We start from the raw sequence: 23,544 nt of genomic DNA on the forward strand, positions 1-23,544 counted from the left end.
GAGGAAGTATCTTGAGTAAACTCCGGAGCCCCAAAGCCTCTTTGGGACGAGCTCGATGGCGCCCTTCCTGAGCATCGCCTTTACCTCTAAGAGAAGTTGAGGGACGTGAAGTTCTTTCCTGGCCACAGGGGGGACGCGCGGGCACCTTCCTTGAAACTCGAGCGCGTGACCCTGGGCTAGGGCGTCCAGCACCCAACGGTCGGTGGAGATGGACTCCCACATGCTGACGAAGCTCGCCAGCCGGCCTCCCACCGGGGTGCTTCGGTGGGGGCCCGACCCCACGGCCGGTTCAGTCCTGCTTCGACGAGGCTTTGCCGCCTTGACCTCCTTGGCGACGACGGCGGGGTCCGCCTGACTTGCCTCGTCCCCTGTAAGCTTCCTGCGACGACGAACGGGCCGCTTGACGGTAGGTGGAAAATCCGCCGCTGGAACCTTTGGAGGCACCCTTGCCTCCGCCGCTCCGAAAGGGCGGCCGCCGTTGCTGGAGAACCCCAAGAGCCCGGGCCGTCTCCGTGTCTGCTTTGATGGCTTGAAGGGAATCGTCCACTGTTTTCCCAAACAGGTTGTTTCCATCGAACGGCATGTCCAAGACTCTGGTCTGCACGTCTTGACGGAAGTCAGTAGCCTTGAGCTATCCACGCCGCCTAAGGCACACGCCGTTGCCCAACTGGCGAAATCCAGTGTCGGCGATGTCCGTCGCAATCGTAATGGCGTGGTCCGACGCCACCTCACCTTCCTGCAAGATCTCTAGAGCATCCGCCCTCTTGTCGTCCGGTAGGAAGTCCAGCAGGGGGGCCAGTTTGTACCACAGCTCCCTGTCGTAGCGGGCTATGATAGCCAAGGCGTTGGCCGCCTTAATCGTCGTCGCTGCAGACGAGATGACCCTGCGTCCCATCGTATCCAATTTCTTTCCCTCGCCGTCCGGGGGGGAAGTCGACGTGGAGGCCGCACCCCCCCGCTTTCTTCCTGGCCGCCGCAGAGACGACGGAGTCCGGGGTCGGCTGTGCCCGGAGGCACAATGGGGCTGCGTCCGGGACCCGGTACTTCTTCTCGTACCGATCCCTTCTAGCCGGCGTCGTGGATGGGTTCTTGAGGAGGGCGAGGCCCTCATCCCAAATATCGTCCAGTAGAGGCACGGAGAGGACCGTCTTCCCCTTGGCCTCGCGCCATTGATAAAGGAAACCTTCCTTCTTCTTCTCCTCCGGGCAGAGCTGGAAGAGCTCGGATGCCCTGGCGATCATGGAGTGAAACGATCCAATCTCGTCGGGCGGGGAAGCCCGGGTGGGAGGTGACGACGGCAGATCCTCGTTGTAAACCTCGTCGTCCGTACCCGTCGCGGCCGTGTCAGTCCCCGTATCATCCCCACGAGTCGTGGACGGGGAGGAGGGCTGAACAGGGCGCGATGGCTGAAAAGGAGGTGGAGGGTGAATCCTTCTTCTCTTAGGGGGAGGGCCCCCAGAAGGGCCTGGCTCCGGTTCCCCCGTCGGAAGCGGTTCCTCCGCTGGTGGCAACGGCAGTCTCGTCCTTATCTCCGAGCATAAGGACTGTATAGCCAACAAAATGGCCGCCGAGTTGTCTTGCGGCGCTGGTTGAGGGGAGTCCGATGGGCGGTCAGGGGCCCCGTCGGCACCCTCGACGATATCGTCGTCCCCTACGTCGGGATCCCTCCCGACGGGCTGGTCTTCTTCCAAGCCAACGCCGTGGCTTAAGACCTCGATCAGCTCTTCCTCAGAGGTTGAGGCCGAATCCACGACGACCTCCTGCCCCCCTTTTTCTTCTCCGTCGGAGGTTTCACGGGGGTCCTGTCGATGGGCATAAAAGAGGACTCCCTCCGTGGTGGCAGGGAGACTCTGAGCCCCGAGGTCACCACCACTGGTGTAGCCTCCACAGGCTGAGCCAGGGCCGCCGCGACTGTCTCGATAGAGGCCTTGGCCGGATGGATTAAGGCTTTCACCACCTTAGGTGCGCTCACCGCCTTCTCCTTGGGGGGGGGACACTGCCTCGCTCTCCCTCCGATGGGGCCTTCGAGCTCGACCAGGGCCTCTCCAGGAGCTTCGCCGGGCGCTCGGCCTTCCTCTTACCCGAACCAGAGCGTTGGCTCGTGGTTGATGGTGCCGGGGAGGATGCACCCTGCCTGGCGCCCGTAGAGCCCGACCGTTCAGCGCTCCTGGTGCCAGCGGACTCGCGGTGCTTGGCCTTGTGTTGGACCCCCGTCGCCGGGGCGTCCTCAAAGGTCTTAGAAGACCGCTCGGATTTCTTCCTCTTCTTCTCGCCTGACGGGCTCTTCCCTTCCAGCCAGTTGGCGAGACGTTGATGGCGGTCCTTCATGGCCCGCTCCGACATATTGCCGCAAAACGCACAGTCCTTCTCCACGTGCGTCTTGTCCTCATGTAGGCAGTAAAGAAGACAAAAGGAGTGTTCGTCCTCCTTAAAGACATTCTGAAGCTGGCATCCAAGGCAGACCCTGAACAGTTTTCCGGGCGTCGAGCTTCCCTTCTCCTGGGCCATTTCCGAGATGGGCCTGAGAAACTTCTGGAGTCCACCAAAAGCGTAGCTCGACGAAATCTTCACCCTTGAGGGGCGTAGACGAATCCGACACGGGTCCCCGTTGATCGGATGAAGAATCGGTGGCACTTAAGGCTCTTTTTGACCGAAAAAAATCGAAGTTTTTGAGAAAAAAACGTGAAAAAAATAGCACTAACGCTCGAGAGCAATAGCACGAGGATCCCAACACTTGAACGTGCAGTGAAAATCTGAAGATGGCTGCCAGAGGTGGGGCTTAGGTAAAGGGCAGTCATTGGCTGTGGTCAGTATGACGCAGAGATCAGTGATTGGTTACTACTACGAAAGACAGATCAGAAACGAAACTGATACTGGTTTTTTCTTTACCGAGGATTCCCAGCCTGACGACGGGGAATATTCATGAGCATGTGAATCCATGCCAGACCCCATGCTGGAGAATGTATCTTACTCTGGGCATACGTTTATGAGAATGTGCAGCATATTCCTTGTATAACCGGTGAGTGCCAATATCATCCATGGATGTACACCAGTCGTGTTCATAAAGTTTTTTTTAGAATAAGCTGAACGTAGCCAAAGGTCTTCCTTTGTTATGCCAATTTTTAGCAAGATCGATTCCATTCTTTCCTGGACTATAGTCACTAAAGTAGGATTGGAATTATTAATCATTTGAGCAAATTCCTGATATAAGGAATTCAATGGGGGATTTAACATTTTTTGCATAAGAGTTGAGTTGCCTGCATTGAAAGCGGGCAGCTAAACTGGATAGGCCCAGTTCAATCCGAATACAGGAATTAGGGATAGACTTAGCAAAGCCCAGTACCTGTTTCCAATTCATGCCTTCAAGATAATTCAGGTAGGTAGTTGTATCACAAAGACATAGATCAAGGCTATACAGCAAAACTGCTTCAACCTTATACAAATAGAACCGCAGCAACAGTTCGAGAGAAAGCTTACAAAATTTTCTTTGAATAATCTTCAATTGGGAAATTAAAGGACGAGCCTTAGATCGAATAGAGGTTTGCCAGTTATTAATGGACAAACAATCGGATACAATGTATCCAAGGTATTTAAGAGAAGAGAGTCGTTCAATTGTGACACCATTTAAAGTCCATGTATAGTGGGCAATTTTCCTTTTCCCAGTAAAGACCAAGATCTTTGACTTTTGTTACATTTACGCAAAGATTATTTATGGCAGCATAAGAAGCAAACGCTTGAAGCTTATTTTGAAGGGAAAAAGGAGTTCAATTGAAGAGCAGAATATCGTCTCCGTAATCAAGCCAATTAACCTTCAAATGACCAATTCTTATGGGAAAAGTAATAATGTGCCGCCAGATATTTTCTAGGTCAGTAAGATACAGATTAAAAAGGGTAGCAGCAAGATTACAACCCTGTTTTACGCCTGTATGGGTGGGAATTTCAGGAGTAAGCACACCTTGCTGATTTAATCTCACTCGATAACAGGTATCAAAATGCAAAAAAGCAATAGTTTGAATGATAAATTCAGGAAACCCTAAGTTAGCCATTTTTGCCCAAAGAACATTACAAATAATGCTGTCAAAGGCAGAGATGAGGTCCAAAGAGGCCATAAAAACTGGCCCTTCGGAAGATTTTTTTTTACCTTTGCCAGTACATGTGCGAAAACAGTGGCATTCAAGGCAGTGCCCATATATTTTCTAAAGCCTGTTTGATATATGGATAGCAAGTTATGTTCCCATATGAATTGCTCAATCATTTTAAGTATAAGGATGGTAAAAACTTTGTAAGAGGAATCCATGAGAGCAATCGGGCGATAATTGCCCGGCTCTGCTGGAATACCTATTTTAAGAATAGGGATAATCAATGATGTTTGCCAAGATCTGGGAATATAACCTGAAAGAAAAATGTTTTCAAATTTTAATTTAAGTATACAAGCCCAAAATGGCAACGAGGTCTCTTTGAACATTCACCAAATATTTCTGGTATCGTGCTTATATATATGCATGATCATAGCTTGGTTCGTAGCTAGATATATTTTATGATGAACAATCTTAGTAGCATTCCTATAGTGCATGAACAGTCTTTTTTTGAAAAAATGAAATTCTTGAACTGGAATATCTTGTTTTTTTAGGAGTTTTAGATCTTGAATCTTGGCCCGCTTTAATAAAGAAATTTGCTCTGAATATACATGTGTATGTGCTGTACGAGGGTTCGCCTTATATGTGGTAAGTATGGCAAGCTCCTCACAGATGATAATGTTATTATAAGATTTAATCGAAAAAGCGTCAGCTATAGAACAACATTTATTTGGTTTAAATCGTATTGATGTACGTAAAGCATTAGTCAAGCGAGCACACAAGCTCCTATTCCAACTGACAGAATGAGCAGGGCGCACTACTTCCAGCAAAGCAAGATGGGGAATAACTTCACAAAAACTGATGGAGGTTGATAAAGAGGGTGCAATAGAGATAATACAATGGTCACCAAGACCTACATCAGTGATTTCACAAGTTAGACCAGAACCCAAAATATTAAAGGATACAAACAAAAATATATATATCGATTGTCGAGAAGGCATTCAACCTGTGCCATGTATAATCTGTATCACCCAATTTCAAGTGCACCAACCCCGAGCTCCAAGAGGCAAGGTATTTAACCCATATCTGGCCTCTCGGATCACAACGCTGAGCGTTACGAAGTTTGTGATCATTTTGACAACAGATATTAAAGACACCTCCTATTATCAAAGTACAGTTAGGGTTATTTATACAGGCAGTTTCAAATATATCATCAAGTATATCCATAGTTGCATCCAGATTGTTAGATTGATAACTAGCATATTTACAAACCACCAGCAAGATGTCATTGGTGGAATTGGATAATGCAATTTCCAGCGCTAACACAAAGGAAGAGCAATGTAACAAGGTAGCAGAAAAATTGAAGCTGTTATTTATCAAAATAGCCAAGCACCACTTGGCCGGCCTAGGCCCGGAGGGGCCAAGGCACAATACACCGTATACCCATCAACAAACAATGCCCTGGTCAACATAGTTTCCTGCAGTAGGATAATTGATGGAGCATCGAAAACTGCCAGGGACAATAGAGCAGCCTCAAAGTTCTTATAACCACATACATTCCAACTATGAATGCTCAGATCATTCAAGCTACAACTGCGGCTTTGGTGCTTGTACTTCTAATATAGATTTCAGTAAAGTACCAATCCATGACTAGTCTTTGATGTTAGCAGCGATGAATGACAACTGCGCAATCATCTCAGGGGGACCAGACTCCCCTGATGCGTTGACAGGTACCTTCAAAGGAATGTTTGGTGGTAAAGGGATTTGATAGTCTAAAAATGCATAGGCTTGATCTACATTTTCAAATAGAGTGATCTGAATACCCAAAGGCTCAAGTTCAGTTATAAAGTGCAGATTTGTCTTAACACAATTAGCAAATTTGACTGGGCAATCATTCTTAGATTGTATTTGTTAAAGAGTTTTACCCACTCGATGTCATCAGTATGCAAACTTCTCAACATCGGGATCCGATTAAAAGTTTTAAATAGAAAGGAACGATTAAGACGTACCTTTCCATTTAACTCCGGATTGCTAATCCAACCAACAATTGGTAGGGTATGTTCTCCCAACATCAGTGATTCATGGTTCCGACCTATCTGTTCCTCCAAAACTACCATAGGAAGATCACTTGGAATAAACTCAGAAGATACAGGCACAGACTGACCTTTTGTATCTTCCACAAAGTCATCTTCCTTGGCCAGGACTGGAGACTGCAAATTTTGCACACCAACCTTCATGGGAATGTGTTTATTCGCCATTGGGTCTTGTTTTGGAACAGTCTTAGGGGATCCTGTCTTACAGTGAGTTAATGGATGAAACGAGGATAGCTGTGAATGTTTACAAGTCTGAGCATCATCAGTCCCAGCCGCCAATGTCATAGAACCCGGCAGTGACTCATGTGTGACCTTAGAGTTTACATGCAATGGGGGGACCCTTTTTCCCTGTTAACACCGCTTTTTTACACTCAGGTACTTTAGATTTGCTTTTAGACAAAGACCCCTTGGACTGGGGCTCATTTGAGTCTTCATCAAAGGTGTCTGATAGTTGGAGAGCATGTTTGCTTTCTGCATTTAGTTCAGCCAGATTAAGAGTGGGATCCTCTACCGGTATGTTACTAGAGTATACAGTAGTACCAGCCAAGGGAGGAGCTTCAATAACAGAATTCGTTTTTTTTAATTTTTTTGTTCAATTTGTTTCACAGATGATTTCTTTTTGGCCCATTTATTCATTGCTCTATTGTGCGAGCGCTGTTGCTTACGAGAGAGAAAGGCCCCAGCTGTGGACCCTTCAGGGCAACTTTCTATATTCAAACTGGAGTTTTGGGACGGAGCCCCTGAGTCACCATTCATCTCGGCCTCTTGTTCCTCGATAATGTTAGTAAGGGCAGTTGGATTATGTGGCATCTCAATCAGGGAAACATACTCAGCCCCTTCAAGTTTTACCCCAATGTGGGAGGCCAGCCGGACAACGACAGAGGAGAGATGAGCGATCATAACCTCTCGTCTCCCCAATCCGTTACCCGTCTCACAAGGGACTTCATGAGAAGCCACTGAGGCTTCCTCATGAATCAATAGCTCAGATGAACCTGGAGGCAGAAGGGACTGAGCATAGGAGCGCCGTCCTATTATAGATAGGTTTCCTGATAAGTGTGTTTGAACACTTTTTACTGTACGAATTGGTTCAATCGTTTGTGCATGAACATTTGCGGTATTTGGAACAGCTTTAACCTCTCCAACACATTTATCTGCAATATTTTTACTCACAAGAGCTCCCAAAAGTAGACCCTCCATTTTGCTAAGTTTAGATAGTATGTCGGTATTTATGTGTTGTTGGGCTCTTAATCCAGCATGTGTCAAGTCATGCCCTTTGTCCAGAAGATTCAATATTCTGGTCATTACCGGGAATTGTTGTTCATTGTATTCAAGCTCTTGGGCAACCGAGGAGGTACCCATGGAGTTGATATGGGAAGCCTCTTGAGAGCCAGGTATAAGTGAAGCATGATCCTTTGGGCTACAGCAGATATTAGGCATCTGTACAGGTTCATCATTGTAGGTGGCAGACATAACAACATCAGCTGATTGGTAAGAAGCCATAACCCCAGAATACTGGGCAACGAGCTAGACATCCTCCCCTAGAGGCCTTTTTTTAAATTGGCTATTACTATGATGTAAGTGTGAACTTATCAATTCCCCCAGCCATCCCAGAAGCTGGGGTGGAAGGGCCAAGAGAGAACCTAATGCGCCTACCAAGCTCGTCCAACACAACCAGAGCCATCATTGTAAAATCTAATGCCTCTACACCAACAAAAGCAGCAGTGCCAGAACATGCTTTAGCATCTACATCAGCTTTGTGCATACTCAAGAAGCTATGCTGAATAGAGTAGTTCTCATCCAGCTTATCCTTTAAAGGAAAAGAAGGAGCAGTAATTGGCAACAAGAGAGAAGCAGAAGTAGACGAAGTCACCTCCAGGGAAGGCAAATTCACATCACACAGACTCGGATTACCTGTATCTAGGGCACCAGAAAAAGCATGAACCTGGGGCTGGACATCCACACTACTGGGGACGCCACGCTTGTTAGTACCACATACCAGAATTTTTGGTGAAGAAACAGGTTTGGGATTATACGTTGGTATGGTACTTTAGCATAGCTTGCCACTACGCAACCCAGCAGACATCCTATCAAAAACTGTATATTACCCTCAAGATAATCAAAAAGGTATCTAGTCAAGCTATACAAGCATAGTGGGTAGAGTCAGAAAAGCACAATCAAAGGAATCTCACAAGGTGCAGAGATAGAAAGGTTTCAGACTCACTAGTTAACCGCTACAGACTTGTTTGTTTTCGCCACAACTCCACACCCACACAGCAAACAGCACTTGCAGGCACTTCTGGGGTGCGCGCGAATGCAGTGTGGTCCGGGTCAGGGGGCAGAGTTAGGAGCATAACGTAACTGCAAAAAAAAAAAAAGAGCTCAATAAGATACAAAGCAGGAGGGGCGCTGCGGCGCAGTAACTCCCACTGGTCCAAATGGCTGCAAGACACTAGCACAAGCACAGGTCCAGCAAAAGTCCAGCAATAAGGGCATGTGATCAAAAAAGAAGTTGCACGAAAAATGATTAAACCTACGTTGCTAATATGAAGTCCAAGCAGGCCATCCAAGCGAGTTACGGCACAATGGCGGAACAGTCCTTCCGCTGGCCGACTCGGCTTTGAATTGGAGTCCACACGAAGAGGCACTGGACCAGTCAGTATGTTCAGCAAACAGCACTTGCTGGCACTTCCGGTGGTGTGCACTTTAACTTCTGTGAATGTAGTGCAGGCCTTTTGTGGGCACCATTTTGACTATTTTCCAAAAAAACATGCAAACCATAAATGTGTGTGCATGTAAATGAGGCGATGCATTTGCAGCGCAATCACCTGACCCAAATCAGGCAGGGACGGTCTCCCTTGCTACCCCTAAAAAATAAATTTTTGGAATTCCATAAAATAATTTCTAGACTCATTAAAGGTTCATTTCAGACACACTTCAGGGGGTGAGTCATTGATTTAGTCTATTCTTAAACACCTCAAATTCACAATGCAGACAAAATCCTCAAAAAAGCATTTAGAGTAGAATAAGCATCCATTTCGCACTATGTATTTAGCATTTCGCAAGTTGCAGTTATTGTCGATACATATGGTGATGCATTCTTGTATGAATTGTATATCACGTTCCAGTAATATCGTAACCATATTTTTCACAGTGTACTTTGAAACAATGCTATGTGATGCCACTTCCTGTTTTGTCAAGGGGTAAATGCAGGGGTATTGCTAGCTCAGGAAAAGATCTGGAGCTAAGCTAATGTTGGGACTGTCGGGACTCTACAGATAGCTAGATAGCCTTTTGGTTGTAGCCCCTGAGCTTTTAGCTGAGGCTACAACCAAAAAAAACAGGGCTATGGCCTCCTCAGCCCTCCCGCCCCCCCATCCAACCAGCAACGCCTCTGGTAAACGATCGTGTTCCATCGCTTCCCGTGATGTCACTTCGGGGTGGGGTCAAATGACATCACTGTGATGTCATCAGAGGTCAAGGGTCTAGTGATGCCACTTCCACTACCCCTGGCATTTTTGTGAAATGACGCCCCTGGAATCAGGTCATAAGCATGTTGCCAGACTACACTGTGATGTGGAGGAGAAAATACCTAGAATAACATGAGATTATTAGAATCAGTTTCTGCACAATGGGGTGCTGATTCAGCACCCTGAAAACCATTCATATTTTGTTAAAACTCATACGCAACATCCATATAGGGCAGTCGCAAGAAAGGTTAACATGGTGAATGATACTTGGCAATGTTAGACTTACTTAAGGAAGAAATCAACCGGAAGCTAGTCACTGTCCAAAGCTCTTTAGTTGAACATTAGGATGTTGTTATTTTGCGCCAAATGCTTCCCGATCGGCACCATTCAAACTTTGCCCAACACCATTAGACCATGCAATACTACACACCTCCAACAACTGCCAATGAATGCCCCGACTAACACATCAATACAAGTGGATGGGAGTCCTTCTAAAGAGCTCAGCTACTCTTTAGAAGGACTCCCATCCACTTGTATTGATGTGTTAGTCGGGGCATTCATTGGCAGTTGTTGGAGGTGTGTAGTATTGCATGGTCTAATGGTGTTGGGCAAAGTTTGAATGGTGCCGATCGGGAAGCATTTGGCGCAAAATAACAACATCCTAATGTTCAACTAAAGAGCTTTGGACAAACTTTGAACCTTCTTTTCTTACCTCGCTTGTCCACAGCCTCGGTGCAAAGTCGCACAAACGTCGGCACAGTGCTGTTCTCTCTGTGGCAGAGGGCATCCAACCGGCAGCCGAAGACCTGGTCTGAAGAAACAGCGCCCATACACGTTACATTGCTCCAATAGAAACACCAGCAGGACGCATTTTAGATCGATACTCATATTTCTTTCATGGCTTAGATATGTCTCAAAAGAGCGCGATTCATTCCACTGTACACTGTGGCCTTCCTTTTCTTTACCCACAGAACAAGCACAAGTGCATGCAATGTTGGAACTATCACCTCCACTGACTGCCTCCACACCAGCATCTGCCCATTTTTAGTTTCGGCTCTTAGGGGGTGCAGAAAGTGCTGCCGGTAAAATTAAAATATTGCCATGGGAAATTAAGATAGCAAGATGAGATGTCAGGAAGGGCGCACTGCATGGAGATGTTGTTTGGTTATTTAACCCATGGCTATGCTAGTCCCTATTGCCATTCCCACCCACTACTTGCCCCTCCCCACCCAAAACACACAACCCTCAGATCTCTTTAACACGTGTGCTTTCTGAGCAGACTTCTGAAAGGAAAGATAATGGCTCAATTGCAGCCATAAACCAGCTCCTGGTGTAATACAACTATCATAAACACTTGTGCCTTAATGTACTTCATTTAAAAGCCACATGGGTATCCTTGCAACTGTTCTTTGCACTGAAATCCTGTTAAAAATAAGCAAAGGCAAAAACAACCGTTTGTGTTCTTGTATAACCATTAAATAACAATGTTCCAAGCACTGTCAGAATATACCCAGGTACTAGCACATTATGCGTGTTATTTAAAAGGGTCCCTTTATTTCCATAGCAGCCATCTCTCATTCACCAATGTGTTTTTTTGCTGCATTGTTTTAAGTTCCCGATGATAAATTTAGCTTTGGTTAATACGTTTCAGTTCCAACTATAGACACACAGTATTTCCGATCTAGATGTGAAGTCATCTGGTGTGAAGTGAACATGTTGAGAATTACAGAAAGGCTGCTGTGGCTTAAGGCTCCGTAGCTGGGACACAGACACTACCATGTCGCGGTCATATAATAGATATTCAGGATGTTGGCACTGTACCTTTGATGAGGCCCTTCTCCTGCAGTGCCTGTAATGGAGGTCGCTTCGTAATAAACCTTCTCAATCTACTCCTCACCCTCTTCTTCTCAGAATTCTCTTGTCCCGAGAGAGTTCGATATACTGAGAGGTTTGGAAAAAAGCAAGACAATTGAATACATAATTCATAACTTTCACAACTGTGCATGTTTACACATAATCCATGGGAGTCAATGTGTCATTATTGTGTATGAAATTACCCCTTTTTTTCATTTGTATTGTGTTTTGATCAAAACTTTATTTCACAAAAACGCAAAACAAGCATAATTAATACAGTACATGTTTACAGTCACACATATCCATAAAAGAAATGAAAAAAAGAACAAATCCTTAAAATCCTTATGCAAATCCTAAAAGTACACTAATAGAAATCAGTTCAAACATATATCGATGTTAAAATAGGTTATTCATTTTTCGAATTCATTCAGATCCACCAATATTATCAAAAAATCAATACTATTCAGATGATAACATTTCAACTGTTAAAAGATATTCCAACAAATTAGACAGATTAAACAGATTATTTCATGTATGTGATATTATGGTGCATTTGTATAGCGCTTTATGTACCATTGGTATGATCTTAAAACGCTGTTCGTTGAACGCCCTCGGGGACCACAGTCTGTATCTGTTGAAAGAGTAGTGTAGGATATAGTGCTTGGGTGCACATGGTATGTGAGCAGCTAGAGTGGTTTTCGCGGGATGCATGCATTCTAATGCTAAATGTGGTACGGTGGTTGTGAGCGATCAGTGGCATGTGTAGGAGAATATGTGTGCCCCTAGGCCGATTTCGTCCATGTTATAGCTGCGTTTTACAGGGCCGTTGAGGGGTTTTAGGAGCGATATAGGTATGTGTGCAGCTAGGCCGAATGGAACGAAGGGTGTAGCTGTGTTCTATTGTTTGTTGATGTAGAGAGGAGAGCGAGTATAATGGTATGAATGACAGTCAGTGGTTATCTTCAAATTTCTATCTCCAAAATTCTATCTAGATGCGGTGAGCAGAAGTTGTGCGCCCGGATGATCCCGTTTGAGAGAAAAGGGGAGAGGAAAGTGATTTGTTTCCTGTTGTTGAGGAATGAGGCAATCCATTTGAGTGCTGAGCCTCGGATTCCTAGGGAGTGGAGTCGGTCAAGGAGGATAGAATGGTTAACAATGTCAAAGGCGGCTGACAAGTCAAGGAGAACCAGCGCTGCACAGCCCTCAGAGTCTGGCGAGACCTTGAGATCTAAGATGGGAGCAAGTTTCGATAATCAAAACAAAAATTAGGCAGTCCTTGTGGCGTCTTGTCAAATAAAAGGGCCTTTACTAAGAAAAACCTACTGCCAATCCTTATGCTAAATACAAAAGAAGTGTGGGATAATGTTTATAAGAAAGAAGGAAGTGTTCCCCAAATAATAAATCAGGATGCGGTGGTCAGGGTCTCATTTCCCTAGTTTTAAGCACAGGACAAGGTAGGAGTCCGAAACACAGCACACGCTTGTGCTTTCCCAGCACAATCCAACAGTTCTTCTTTCGGGAATCAGGGTCTTCGGTAGTTTAGTCTCTTTTCTACAAAAAAGTCTCTTGCTGCCATGGACCTGATGTATTCAAAATATTAAACAAAAGTTCCTTTCTGCATGAACGTTGGGTGATGTCTTTTTGCACTTGGATCCCTCTCTCTCTGGCTCTGACCCTTCTCGAATGTTAGCCTCCCTCTGCCGGGTTCACTATGGCCTTCAACAGAATGTCGTCTGTGACATTCACAAATCCTAATGTCTTTTCAAAAAGTTCACTGTGGACATCCCTCAGCCGGGTTCACTTTTGTCAACACACTGTATTTTGGGACTTTAGACTTCACCCCCTCTTTATCAGCATCCCTCTTTCGGGTTCACTATAGCCAATCTTGTCAATCGTGCCAATCATTCAACTCTTACGATGCAGGATTCACTTCCCTTAGCTTCACAATCATCTGTCGGTCAAAGACTTTTGACTGTACAGAGAATTTTACAAGACCACTGTATGACCACTTTGACCCCCTTCTCGCCTGTTCCAAGTCCTTCTGGTAATGGCAGCTTCAACTATCGAGTAATCGCCTAGAGTTTCCTGAGTGAGCACCCACATGGTGCCGGACTCCTCTGTTGCTGGTTTCCCCCCTTTTTGATATCAACAGTTCTTTGTAACTTCTCACAGTTCAATTAGCCATTTGCAACTTTTAGTTCAACACAGTTCTGTTTCTTATCAGCTCTCCCCTCGACTCACCAGCAGTGATGGACCACTTAGCTTTCTTCTCTCTGGAGTCTAGGTTGGTACCACGGAGATAAGCGTCTCTCCCCGGCTTGGTTATCAGCAGAGGAGGGTCCTGTGTACTGTTGACATCTGCTGCAACACACGCTGGCTAGTGTTCACGGTCTTACGGTTCCATCTGCAGGGGTTTCATGGGCCTTGGTCGGGAAGGGCAAGGGCGCTTCTCTCCTTGTCACCCTCTCCGTTTGCGCCGTCTTTCTCCTTCTCTTGAACTGCTTTGCTGGGCACGCTCTCTCAAGGTGCGGTCTGCCTTGCTCGTACTGTGCTCCCGTGCTCCGCCTTCTATCCCTCTGGAGAAGGGAATGAGCCATCAGGTGTGTGTGTGATTTTGGTCAATTGCCTGACTCTGTCTGACCCTTGAGTTGGGACAAGTCAGGTAGATGGCACAGGTGTTTGTCTATCATCTTCTGCTGTGTGCGAAAGTGTTTGTGTTGGAAAAGAGGAGGAGGTAGAGTTTTTGAGCATCCTATGAGTAGGCTGGGGAAAAGGTGTTATAGGAGGGCGGATACCATGTCTCATCCATCAGTGTCCCACCTCTACCCTTTAAGGGTACCCCATTCCAGGTGATCCTCCCACACTGGTCCATCCCCAGGAACTGGATCGAAAAGCGATGGCCGTGCCCTGGCCACCTGGATGACAGATCCTCGGGGACTAGTCAGGGAGACACATTCAGGTTTCTCACAAAACACCCTAATAAAGATTGTTAACTGAGAGAGCTCAAAGGCCCCAGGCCCACAGCCACTCTCCCGAAAACAAATGTTACTGGGAATGTGAATAGTTTCCAAAGTGTGCTCGAACAATCCGAACAAAAGCACTCTACTGTCCATGCATCTGATTCAGTAGAGTGCTATTACATAGAAGCAATCTAATCAGCCGAAAACCCAACCGATTTTAGCTTTGCATATTATATCTTTGGGTTTCAGCTACTATGTTTAATTAAACAGCCAGGCGTAACGAATTATACAGCTATATTGTAAATAACGGCTCAATCCCGGAAAAAACGGCACACAGTTCTGTGTTTCCGATACAACTTCGCATCCAGTCACAGAATGTTGTTTCAGTTCCCAAAAAGTCACTATCAAATGGCAAAGCTCAAAGGCATCAACAGCAGACACTCAGACGTTTGAATAAGCAGAGTTACTCGTACTCGCAGTACACCACAAATCTCAAGTAATTTCCTTAGATCACAGCACAATTACAGATGGTTCCCAAATGAAAAAATTGAAATCAAGATCCCAATGTCCAGCAAGGGAGCTCAAACGTACTGCCAATCTCTTATTCACCAGATGAAGCAATTTTAGGTGGTAAGAGTCACGGTTCATAAATCATGATACTAATATCATGCGGAAGATCCAAATATCTTGCAAGGGGGCTCAATAGCATCAGCTTGCTGTCCCTCCCTCACAAAGAAGGGCAGAAAAGTGATTTGTGCTGGAGTTACCAGGACTACTTTTTTTGCTGCGACGGAGCGCAGTCCAACAGATGAGAGAATTAGTTCAAGAGGCAGGATACGAATATCCTGCAGGGGAACTAAAAAACAACAGCCCGCGGTAGCTCCCTCGCAGAGTTTGTATTTGTATTTATTATGTTTATATAGCGCTTTCATCCAAAGCGCTTTACATTATAACAGAATACATAGAACATTATAACAGAAGAAGCAAATTACAATGAATCAAACCAATAGTTGAGTTGAGCCGGTGTGACCAGAGCATATTGTGAACAGAAATTGAAAATCAATTACTTTTGCTATTCGAGGACGTACCAGTCTCTGTCCCAGCATCCCAGCGTCCCAGGCGCTGGCAGTCGGACAGTCCACAGAACACTTAGCAAAGACAATTTGCGCATTGACCCCTTTTTCTAAGACTCCCTCAGTGATTGCTTGTCTATTGGCTATGCCTAGCAGACTAATGTTCTCCTTGGCCCTAAACCTCATATCGCTGGCTTGAGTTCCTTTGGATTTGTTGGTATGTGGCTCCCACACAGACACTCATGTTCATGCACAAACAGAATGTTCCATGACTGATGGCTTCACCTTTCTAATTTCAGCACTACAGTTAGAAATGCAACCAATACAAATAAAGCAATAAGCTCCCAGCCGGGGAGGCATTACTGCATCAGGTAATGCCCCAGGGCCCATAGATACAGGCACAAGCGAAGCAAGGGCCTTAACGAAAGGGCTTATTGCTATTAGTACCCTGGCCTGTTAGATCGGGGTACTAATAGTGACTTCTGCATTGTGCAACTGAAAAAATCAAACAAAATGAGTGCCACAGAGCAGTGAGAAGGGACTATACATAGTGCCTTCTCCCTTTCCATGGTGGCAAAATGAAGAAAAAGGTTAACAAAAAAGATAGCCGCCATGGAAAGGGAGAAGGGATTACATGTAGTCGCTTCTCCCTTTCCATGGAGCCAGGACGACGCTGCGAGTGGTGCCGCAACAAAGGCTTTGTCGGGCTGGTAACGACACAGGGAGGTCCAATAACTAATATTCACTTCATGAAGATGGCTACCCCCATTTTTGTTTAAACTTATGAACCATGAAATAGGACTGCACCCCTTGGATGCATAAACATGTATTGCAGTCCTCTATGTCCATACTTGGCAGGACAACACCAGTAAATAGCACTGTGACAGAATGACTGCCTGGTGAGGACAGGATAGCCTGAGATTTCTATTTTTAGGGACATTAAATGATGCAGGTAATTCTGTTATTAAAATAGAGGTCTGATAATCAGACCCCCCTTTTCATAAATGCTCTTTGCTATAATTATAGTGAGCACATGTGCCTTTGCTCAAACAGCCTACAGACATATGGGCCTCATTCCGAGATTGGAGGTAGCCATGGAGCTATTTGCGCCATGGCTGCCTCCAATACCAGGTCCGGCACCAGTCTTTTTCAATGGGGACTTACCGGTGCAGTCCGACCCTGGCGGGACCGGTAAATCCCCATTGAACAAACCATTCCCCATTCCCATGTCAGCCCCCATAGGGCTCAATGGGAATGAGGAGGGCGCTAATAACGGGTTCTCGAATGGCAAGCCCGTTACTAGCGCCCTGGTCCCTTAGCGGGACCCGTAAGGGATGTGTGGTCAGACCACACGTTCCTTACAGTTCCCTCCAAGGGACCTGGGAATTGGGCGGTAAGGGATTATATAAGCCATGCTTAGTTGTGGCATAGTGACTGATAAGTGCACACTACTATACAGCCACAGCAAAATTATATCACACTAGTGGCAACTCTATGAGCAGAGACAGCTATGAGAGCACTGACATGGATTTGTGTATGGTCTGTCTCCACCGCAGCCATACAGAACAATGGCCAGGATGCTGCCTCTTTGATTCACCTGCAGGGAGGGTAACAGCCTCATCTCAGGGCGCAGGAACTTCCCCCAGGAGGTCTTCTGGGAACCAATGCTTCAGCAGCAACTATGGCATAACAGAATCTACTCTCTTACCCTGATGCTGACCACTGGAGTTCCTATGAAGTCAGCAGAAGGAGGCACGGTTAAAGAAGCCATGGCTGAGGAAAGGGTTCCACCATTTTGATTCCTTTTTAGGCTCTCTACCTCTTCATGTCCCTCAGCTAAGACTGTCACAACTGCAAGGTGGTCCCTATGGCAACGCTAGTGCCGGGGGCAGAGGACTTTACATTTAGTGCAAGTTAATTTACACACACGATAGTGCCATTTAATTTCGTGTGTCAGCAGTCTAGTTTACTACCAAGATGGCCGCTGGGATTTGGAAGGAATTTAGGTAGGCAAATCCACAACATGGGTCTGTTGCAGCCCCCAGGTAAGATGCTGAAGCCCTTTTTGAGCTTTTGCTGTTGCATACTCCCTTGCTATTTTCCCCTCATATTTCTTTACTAATTCCAAGGCTGTTTCCTATTCCTCTCTGCGGCTCCACACGCTAACATCTGCAGCCTCTGTCCCTATTTATTCTGCGGCTCTCCGCATCAGCATTACTGTAGTCTTGCCTCCAGTTACACTGCGGCTCTCCTCATCGGCATTACTGTAGTCTTGCCTCCAGTTTCACCTCGGCTCACTGCACTGGAACGCTGGTTCTTCATTTCCACCTCCCGACGGCTTCCATACAAATTGCCTTCCCCACGCTGAAGGTTTCTGACCATTCCTCTGCGTTTCTCCTGTCTATTCAGCCCATGGCACTATACATCCTCTATCAGCTAGATATCTGCTGCTGTTTCCAAAGTGATGTACTCTCCCATCTGGAACTTCTCTCTCTACGGAATATGTTACCAGGGACTTCCTTGATCTCAGTGCCTTCTGACACCAGTAGCCACACTTGCTTCTCCAAGCTCTTCCGGACGGATGTCAAGTGTTCATACTAACTCTACTGCTACAGAGGGATCAACTAATTCCGAGGGTTTTTGTGCCATAGTGCTTTTCCCTCATACCACAAGGACACTTCCTGCCAGGTCGCCACAGCGACCTACCCTTTGCCATCCAAGGAGGTTGTTGTGGCGGCAGGGGAGGATAGGCCCTACCTCTACAAGGATCGTCTTCAGGTCAAAGCCAAGATAAAACATAAGAAGGAAAGAAGCAAGACGTCTCGCAAGGATGACGGATCATCCACCTCAGGTGAGGATCACACTATGGGTGTGATGTCATAATACAAAGGGAACATGTTACAAACATCTGGATTGAACCCCTTCCAGCAGCTTTGCATTGGACCAACTCCCGTGACATTTCGCTTTCATGAAGAATTCACTGGACTTCTGCTGGAAACACAGTCTATCACAAAGTCCTCTGCTAGGGAGGTGAAAACCTAAGACATACAAGGCAGGGGAGAGCTCTGTCCCCTAACAATCCCCAGGGAACAGTGGAGGTGAACTGCTGTGGATCAAGGACTACCTCTCTGCTAGAAGCACTCGAACCAGACTCCTGTTCACTTGAGTTGAAGGATCCCCTGTAGGTGCCATTTAAGATTCCTGGAATGAGAGTGCAGAACATAAAAAGTCACCTTGTCCTGGAGCCCCTGTACCTCGACTCCCTGCAACTCAGAAGCAGCTGAAATCCTGTTTCACCCCCTCAAAACATCTTCAAGCCAGATTGACCATGCTCAGCACCTTTGAGCTGTCACAGGACCGACACTGCTGCTTTCAGAGGCTGTCTCAATCCATTGCCCTGAATTGTCTCAAGCAAACCAATCGTGGGCTCGACATCATGGGAGCAAATGGCTTGAGCACCATCCCCAACTGCTGGAAGCCATCAAACTCGCCATCTCAAACGCTGACTCAAGCCAGCAGAGCTATCGTCTCGCCACTGACTCCACAGCTTCCACGAACCGACTGTAACCAACACCACTGACCTTAATTGGATAGTCTTTTATTTTGGAATCATTTTACTTAAGTTATTTGGGTTGCTACCACTATCATATCACACCATTCCTGAACATATAGCCCGCCCTCTGCCTGTGCTACCACACAAGGTGAAGGAGGTTTACCTTTCGGGCTATGCCACTTTCCCCTTGAAGATTGGGATCACCACTGGTTTAGTAGAAGTGTGCGGTTGGGTAGTGGTTTAGCCAATACTCATTGCTGTACTCCCACAGAGTCATTTCGCCACAAGCACCTATTTACATTTTGCAGACATCCTGCAAGTCGCTCCTCAGAAATTCCTGAGGTGAGACCCAGCAGCTCCGTCACTTTCTCGCACCCTCTCCATGCAAAATATTTAGAAAAATATACAGTGGCGTCAGCACTATCTTGGGCTATCTACCAGTTAAGAAGGTAAGGAAAATGCACATTGCCTTGCAGACACACTACTCCAACCACAATCCCCTGACAGTCTCACTCACTCTAAAATTGGATTGAGATAAAGAGGGGACCAGACTTTTACCCCGAGTGGTGGGCTCAATGGCAGAAGGTTCACTCCCTAGGTCAGGGAAATCTGCTAGAAATGTCTCCCAGGGAGACCTACGATGCTGTGGGATTGTGTGAGTCTTTTCTGTCTCACAGCTATTCCCCAAACAGCATTGACAATCTTCCCATTAGTTGGTCCTCAGTAAGCCTGAGCCCATGATTCTAAAGAGGTGAGAATATGGATATCCGAATTGATTTCCTAAATCCCCACAGGCTAACCCCGTGGCCCAAACAGAATCCCTCTGCCCATTGCTCTGACCCTCTGTTCCAGCATCACTGGGTCCCCTGCTATGGAGGGAGACAGACTGTCAGTGGCTCCTCTGAAGAACATGCTATCAGTCTTATCAAAATTCCAGCTGACCACATCCCATCAGAGGGATCGAAATTAAGATTGGATAAGCAGGAGCTAAAAGCAGCTCATCCGTATTCGGCATTAATCACTAAGCAGGAGCTCCCACTGGAGAACCAGGAACCAATACACAGCGTCCCGCAATTCTAACTTCCACATAATCACACTTATTATTTTGTCCATTATGTATGACCCCTTATGCCTTATGTCACACGTGTCCTAATGCTTATCTATAAATTGTCCCAAACAGACAGAGTTAGTGTCACATAGGTGTGTTTGTTCAGCATCAGTTTGCCTGGAAAGCCAAAGGTAGCTCCTGGTAGCTGTTGTTGTCAAGCTAACAAGGCTCTTCTAAACTACAAGCAGGAGCTAAAGAGCTCCTGGCTCCCCTCAATTCCGAATCATGCATGAGAACTGTTGCAGCTGAGATTACATTCAACAACAGGGGCCATCAAATCCCCTCAGACTCTGGCCAATGGAAAGACTGGATTACCATGGGCACAAGGACAAATCTTTCATGTGCATTTCACCTTTCATCATCTTTCCCCATTTCCCTCACCTACTGCCCTTTTCTATGTTCTCGCAGACCAAGGTCTGGATGCCACTGGTGGCTGTCGGAACAAACCTCAGCACTTTCTGACCACTGCGGTGGTGAATGAGGCAGTATAAAAAACCCTTAACATTACGTAACATAGTGTAACATAACATCCATTTAGCCAGCCTCGGATGTCAGTACTTTATATAGGAGGTGCCATCCCAGAATAAACTGATGCTCCAGTTAAGCGTCGAATGCATACCGACATTCCGATAGCGCCCCCATCATAACATGCCTACTACGAATCCAACATCTGTATGGGGGCCTACTTTACAGCAGATGTTCACTATACAACAGCGAATTAGCAAAATCATACCTCCTAATATAGGGCCAGTGTGGAGAAATGTGGTGTGTTTGGTGGGTGATATTGAAATTAATGGGAATTAATGCATTTTTTACTGCTGGCAAGATTTTCTTGGGCTGGCGAGACCATTGGAGTTTATGGAGGTGTGTTGGGAGGGAGAACATGCGTCCAAGGCGGCTGACACATAATATAACTTTAAAGATATTCTTCAGGTCCACAAAGCAGAAAACTAAAGAAGCTATACATGGATTGAACAACAGCCATGGCGTTTTAACTGTCCAGAGGAACTCATGTAGGTTTAAAGAAAAACGGAATTTCGGCAAGTGCTGCTTAGCAAAGTCTGCCCATAGGGAATAAGATGCTCCCCATGGACACGCCCTCATTCTTGGCCTAGCGTTGTCAGAACAGTGTGTGAAAGCTTGCGTGGCAGCAGAAAGAATCATCTGTTTCCTATTACGTTACCAAGGTATTCACATCCGGCAGCCGAGGTTACAGGAAGCAGCATTCGTTGCGGTTGTAATGTTAACCTATAGCCGAATTGGGAGTTGGAGGGAAAGCCTATCCGCTTGGGTTACCTCCATGCCAGGCTGCCACCCACCTTCATCAGAGGCGTGTTGACTTTCTTGTCTTACGAGCTAACCTCAACCACAAAACAATAATACGGTTGTCAAGTGTGATCAGAGCTTCGGGCTGTGAAAGAAATACACTGCTCATGGTGTACCGAGGCCTACCTCCTCCTGGGCCATTTAGGAGAACGTGGGTCCAGCCATGGCAAATAAGGTTTTGCAACGGGGAAGAAGCCATTTCAAACTATTTCCTGCTTGTGTAATAAGAATAGAATAAGTAGGGTCTGCTGACTGGCCACTTTACAAAGATCATGGAAAGCTGCCTATGTCAGGAATGAATATCACATCCACTTCCATTTTTAGATTTGCCTTAATGGGGCTATATTCTCATTCATACAACAAAACTCTTTAATGAATATATATATATATATATATATATATATATATATAGGGTTTACGCACCAGAAAGTAAAGCATCAGCTGGTCTGGGGATTTATAGCTCCTTAATGCCACAGCTCTCTGCCTGTGTACGCTTTTTGTGGAATGAAGCAGTCTGGCGTCTCGACTGTAGCATATAAGAAATGGTTGCCAGGAAAGAGAAATTTAGCTTTGTCAAAGGGGTGACATTTCTGCCAATTTCGATGTTTGTTTCAGTCGGTAGGTATTTCTGGTGCCGTTTTTTGCTTTGAGCACACAAATTCATCTGCAAGCTGGATTGCAGGCCAATGCCTGATTTCAGTCCCACTTGATTCTGGCTCCCAGCTGAGTTCCTTTTAAACTCCAGCGCTGGTTTGCCATTTTCGTTTGGGCAAATTGCATCTCGGGAGAAGCTAGACCGCTCACTCTGCTTCTCCCGAGTGATCTTCAGACTCTCAATGATCTTTTTCACAGTACTCGCTTTCAAGTCAGATGTAAGATACCTAGTTTTCTCTTGTATTTTAGGTTTGTCAAGCATAATAAAGTGACTGACCTGGCCACAGAGCACATTTGTTCTACTTATAGAGGACGGAGGAGGATTAAGTATTCGAGAAGGGGATGGATGTACTAAGGCGGGGAAATACTGCGTTCCCTGAGAATAGTCGTCACCAATCACACCAGGGGATTCCCTTCCCCATGTGATTCTCCCTCTGTGCACCTCCCCCATGGGGAATAGTCTACTGTGGACGCGCCACCATGGCCCGGTGGGAAAGGTCTCCCCCTAGCGGAGAAGGGACAACATCCGCAGATTCGTCATATACCTTTTCCCTTATGCCGCGGGTTTCCTCATCTCCAAGTGGAAAACCTGACAAAAAGTCTACATTGCCCTGCTCTTTACCTTTCTGGTGTTCCATACAAAAACAAAATGGTTGGAGATCAAGAAACCAGCACATAATTCTGGGGTTCGTATCTTTATGGATGCTCATCCACCTAAGGGGTGAATGGTCAGGAAGTAGCTGAAACCTTCTACCGGTAAGATAATATCTCAAATACCCCACAGCATATTTTATGGCTAAAGCCTCTAGTTCAATTGTTGCATAATTCTTTTCTCTGGGAAAGAGCGCCCGGCTGATGTATAATACCGGGTGCTCCATTTCCTCATGCTCCTGGGATAACACAGCTCCTAGGCCAACCTTTGAAGGGTCTGTTTGACGAACAAATTCTTTGGTAAAATTGGGAACCTTCAATACGAATTTAAAGTGGAAAAACAGGCCTGATATGTTTTATTCCATTTGCGAATTCGGGGGTTCCGCGTTTTAGTTTATCAGTAAGACAGGAGGTGATGGAAGAGTAGTTTGGTATACATCTCCTACCAATCTAAGTAAGGCTCCTAGGTCTTGGGTATAGGTGTCTCCTACACGGCTTTAACCTTTTCGGTTTGGGGTTGTAAAAGCCCATTGTCGACAAAAACCCCAAATACTTAACGGCAGATTGAGCCGAATGGCATTGTTTTGCGTTGGCGTTAAACCAGCTTTCCTTAGGGCCCTGGTAACTTGTAGAGGAGAGTCAAGTGTTCCTCCTAAGTTTTACTATGAATAACTATATTATCTAAGTAGGCCCGCAAAATCCAGAGAAGGGTTGGGGGACTTGGTCCAT

The 23,544-nt window shown here is 46.1% G+C and overlaps 1 protein-coding gene across 3 annotated transcripts in view; it reads right to left on the bottom strand.

Annotated features, from left to right (window-relative positions):
* Positions 1–23,544, bottom strand: part of ARHGAP9 (Rho GTPase activating protein 9) — a 1,031,694-nt gene that overhangs the window by 276,116 nt on the left and 732,034 nt on the right. For all 3 annotated transcript variants that reach the window (XM_069653585.1, XM_069653586.1, XM_069653587.1), the window contains 2 exons: positions 11,458–11,577; positions 10,349–10,447 (listed from right to left, as the gene is read on the bottom strand). In XM_069653585.1, the coding sequence (XP_069509686.1) occupies positions 10,349–10,447; positions 11,458–11,577 (219 nt within the window). The remainder of the gene's footprint in view (positions 1–10,348; positions 10,448–11,457; positions 11,578–23,544) is intronic.

This window comes from Ambystoma mexicanum, chromosome 3q (assembly GCF_040938575.1).
Source record: "Ambystoma mexicanum isolate Mex_15411 chromosome 3q, UKY_AmexF1_1, whole genome shotgun sequence".
Classification (NCBI taxonomy): domain Eukaryota; kingdom Metazoa; phylum Chordata; class Amphibia; order Caudata; family Ambystomatidae; genus Ambystoma; species Ambystoma mexicanum.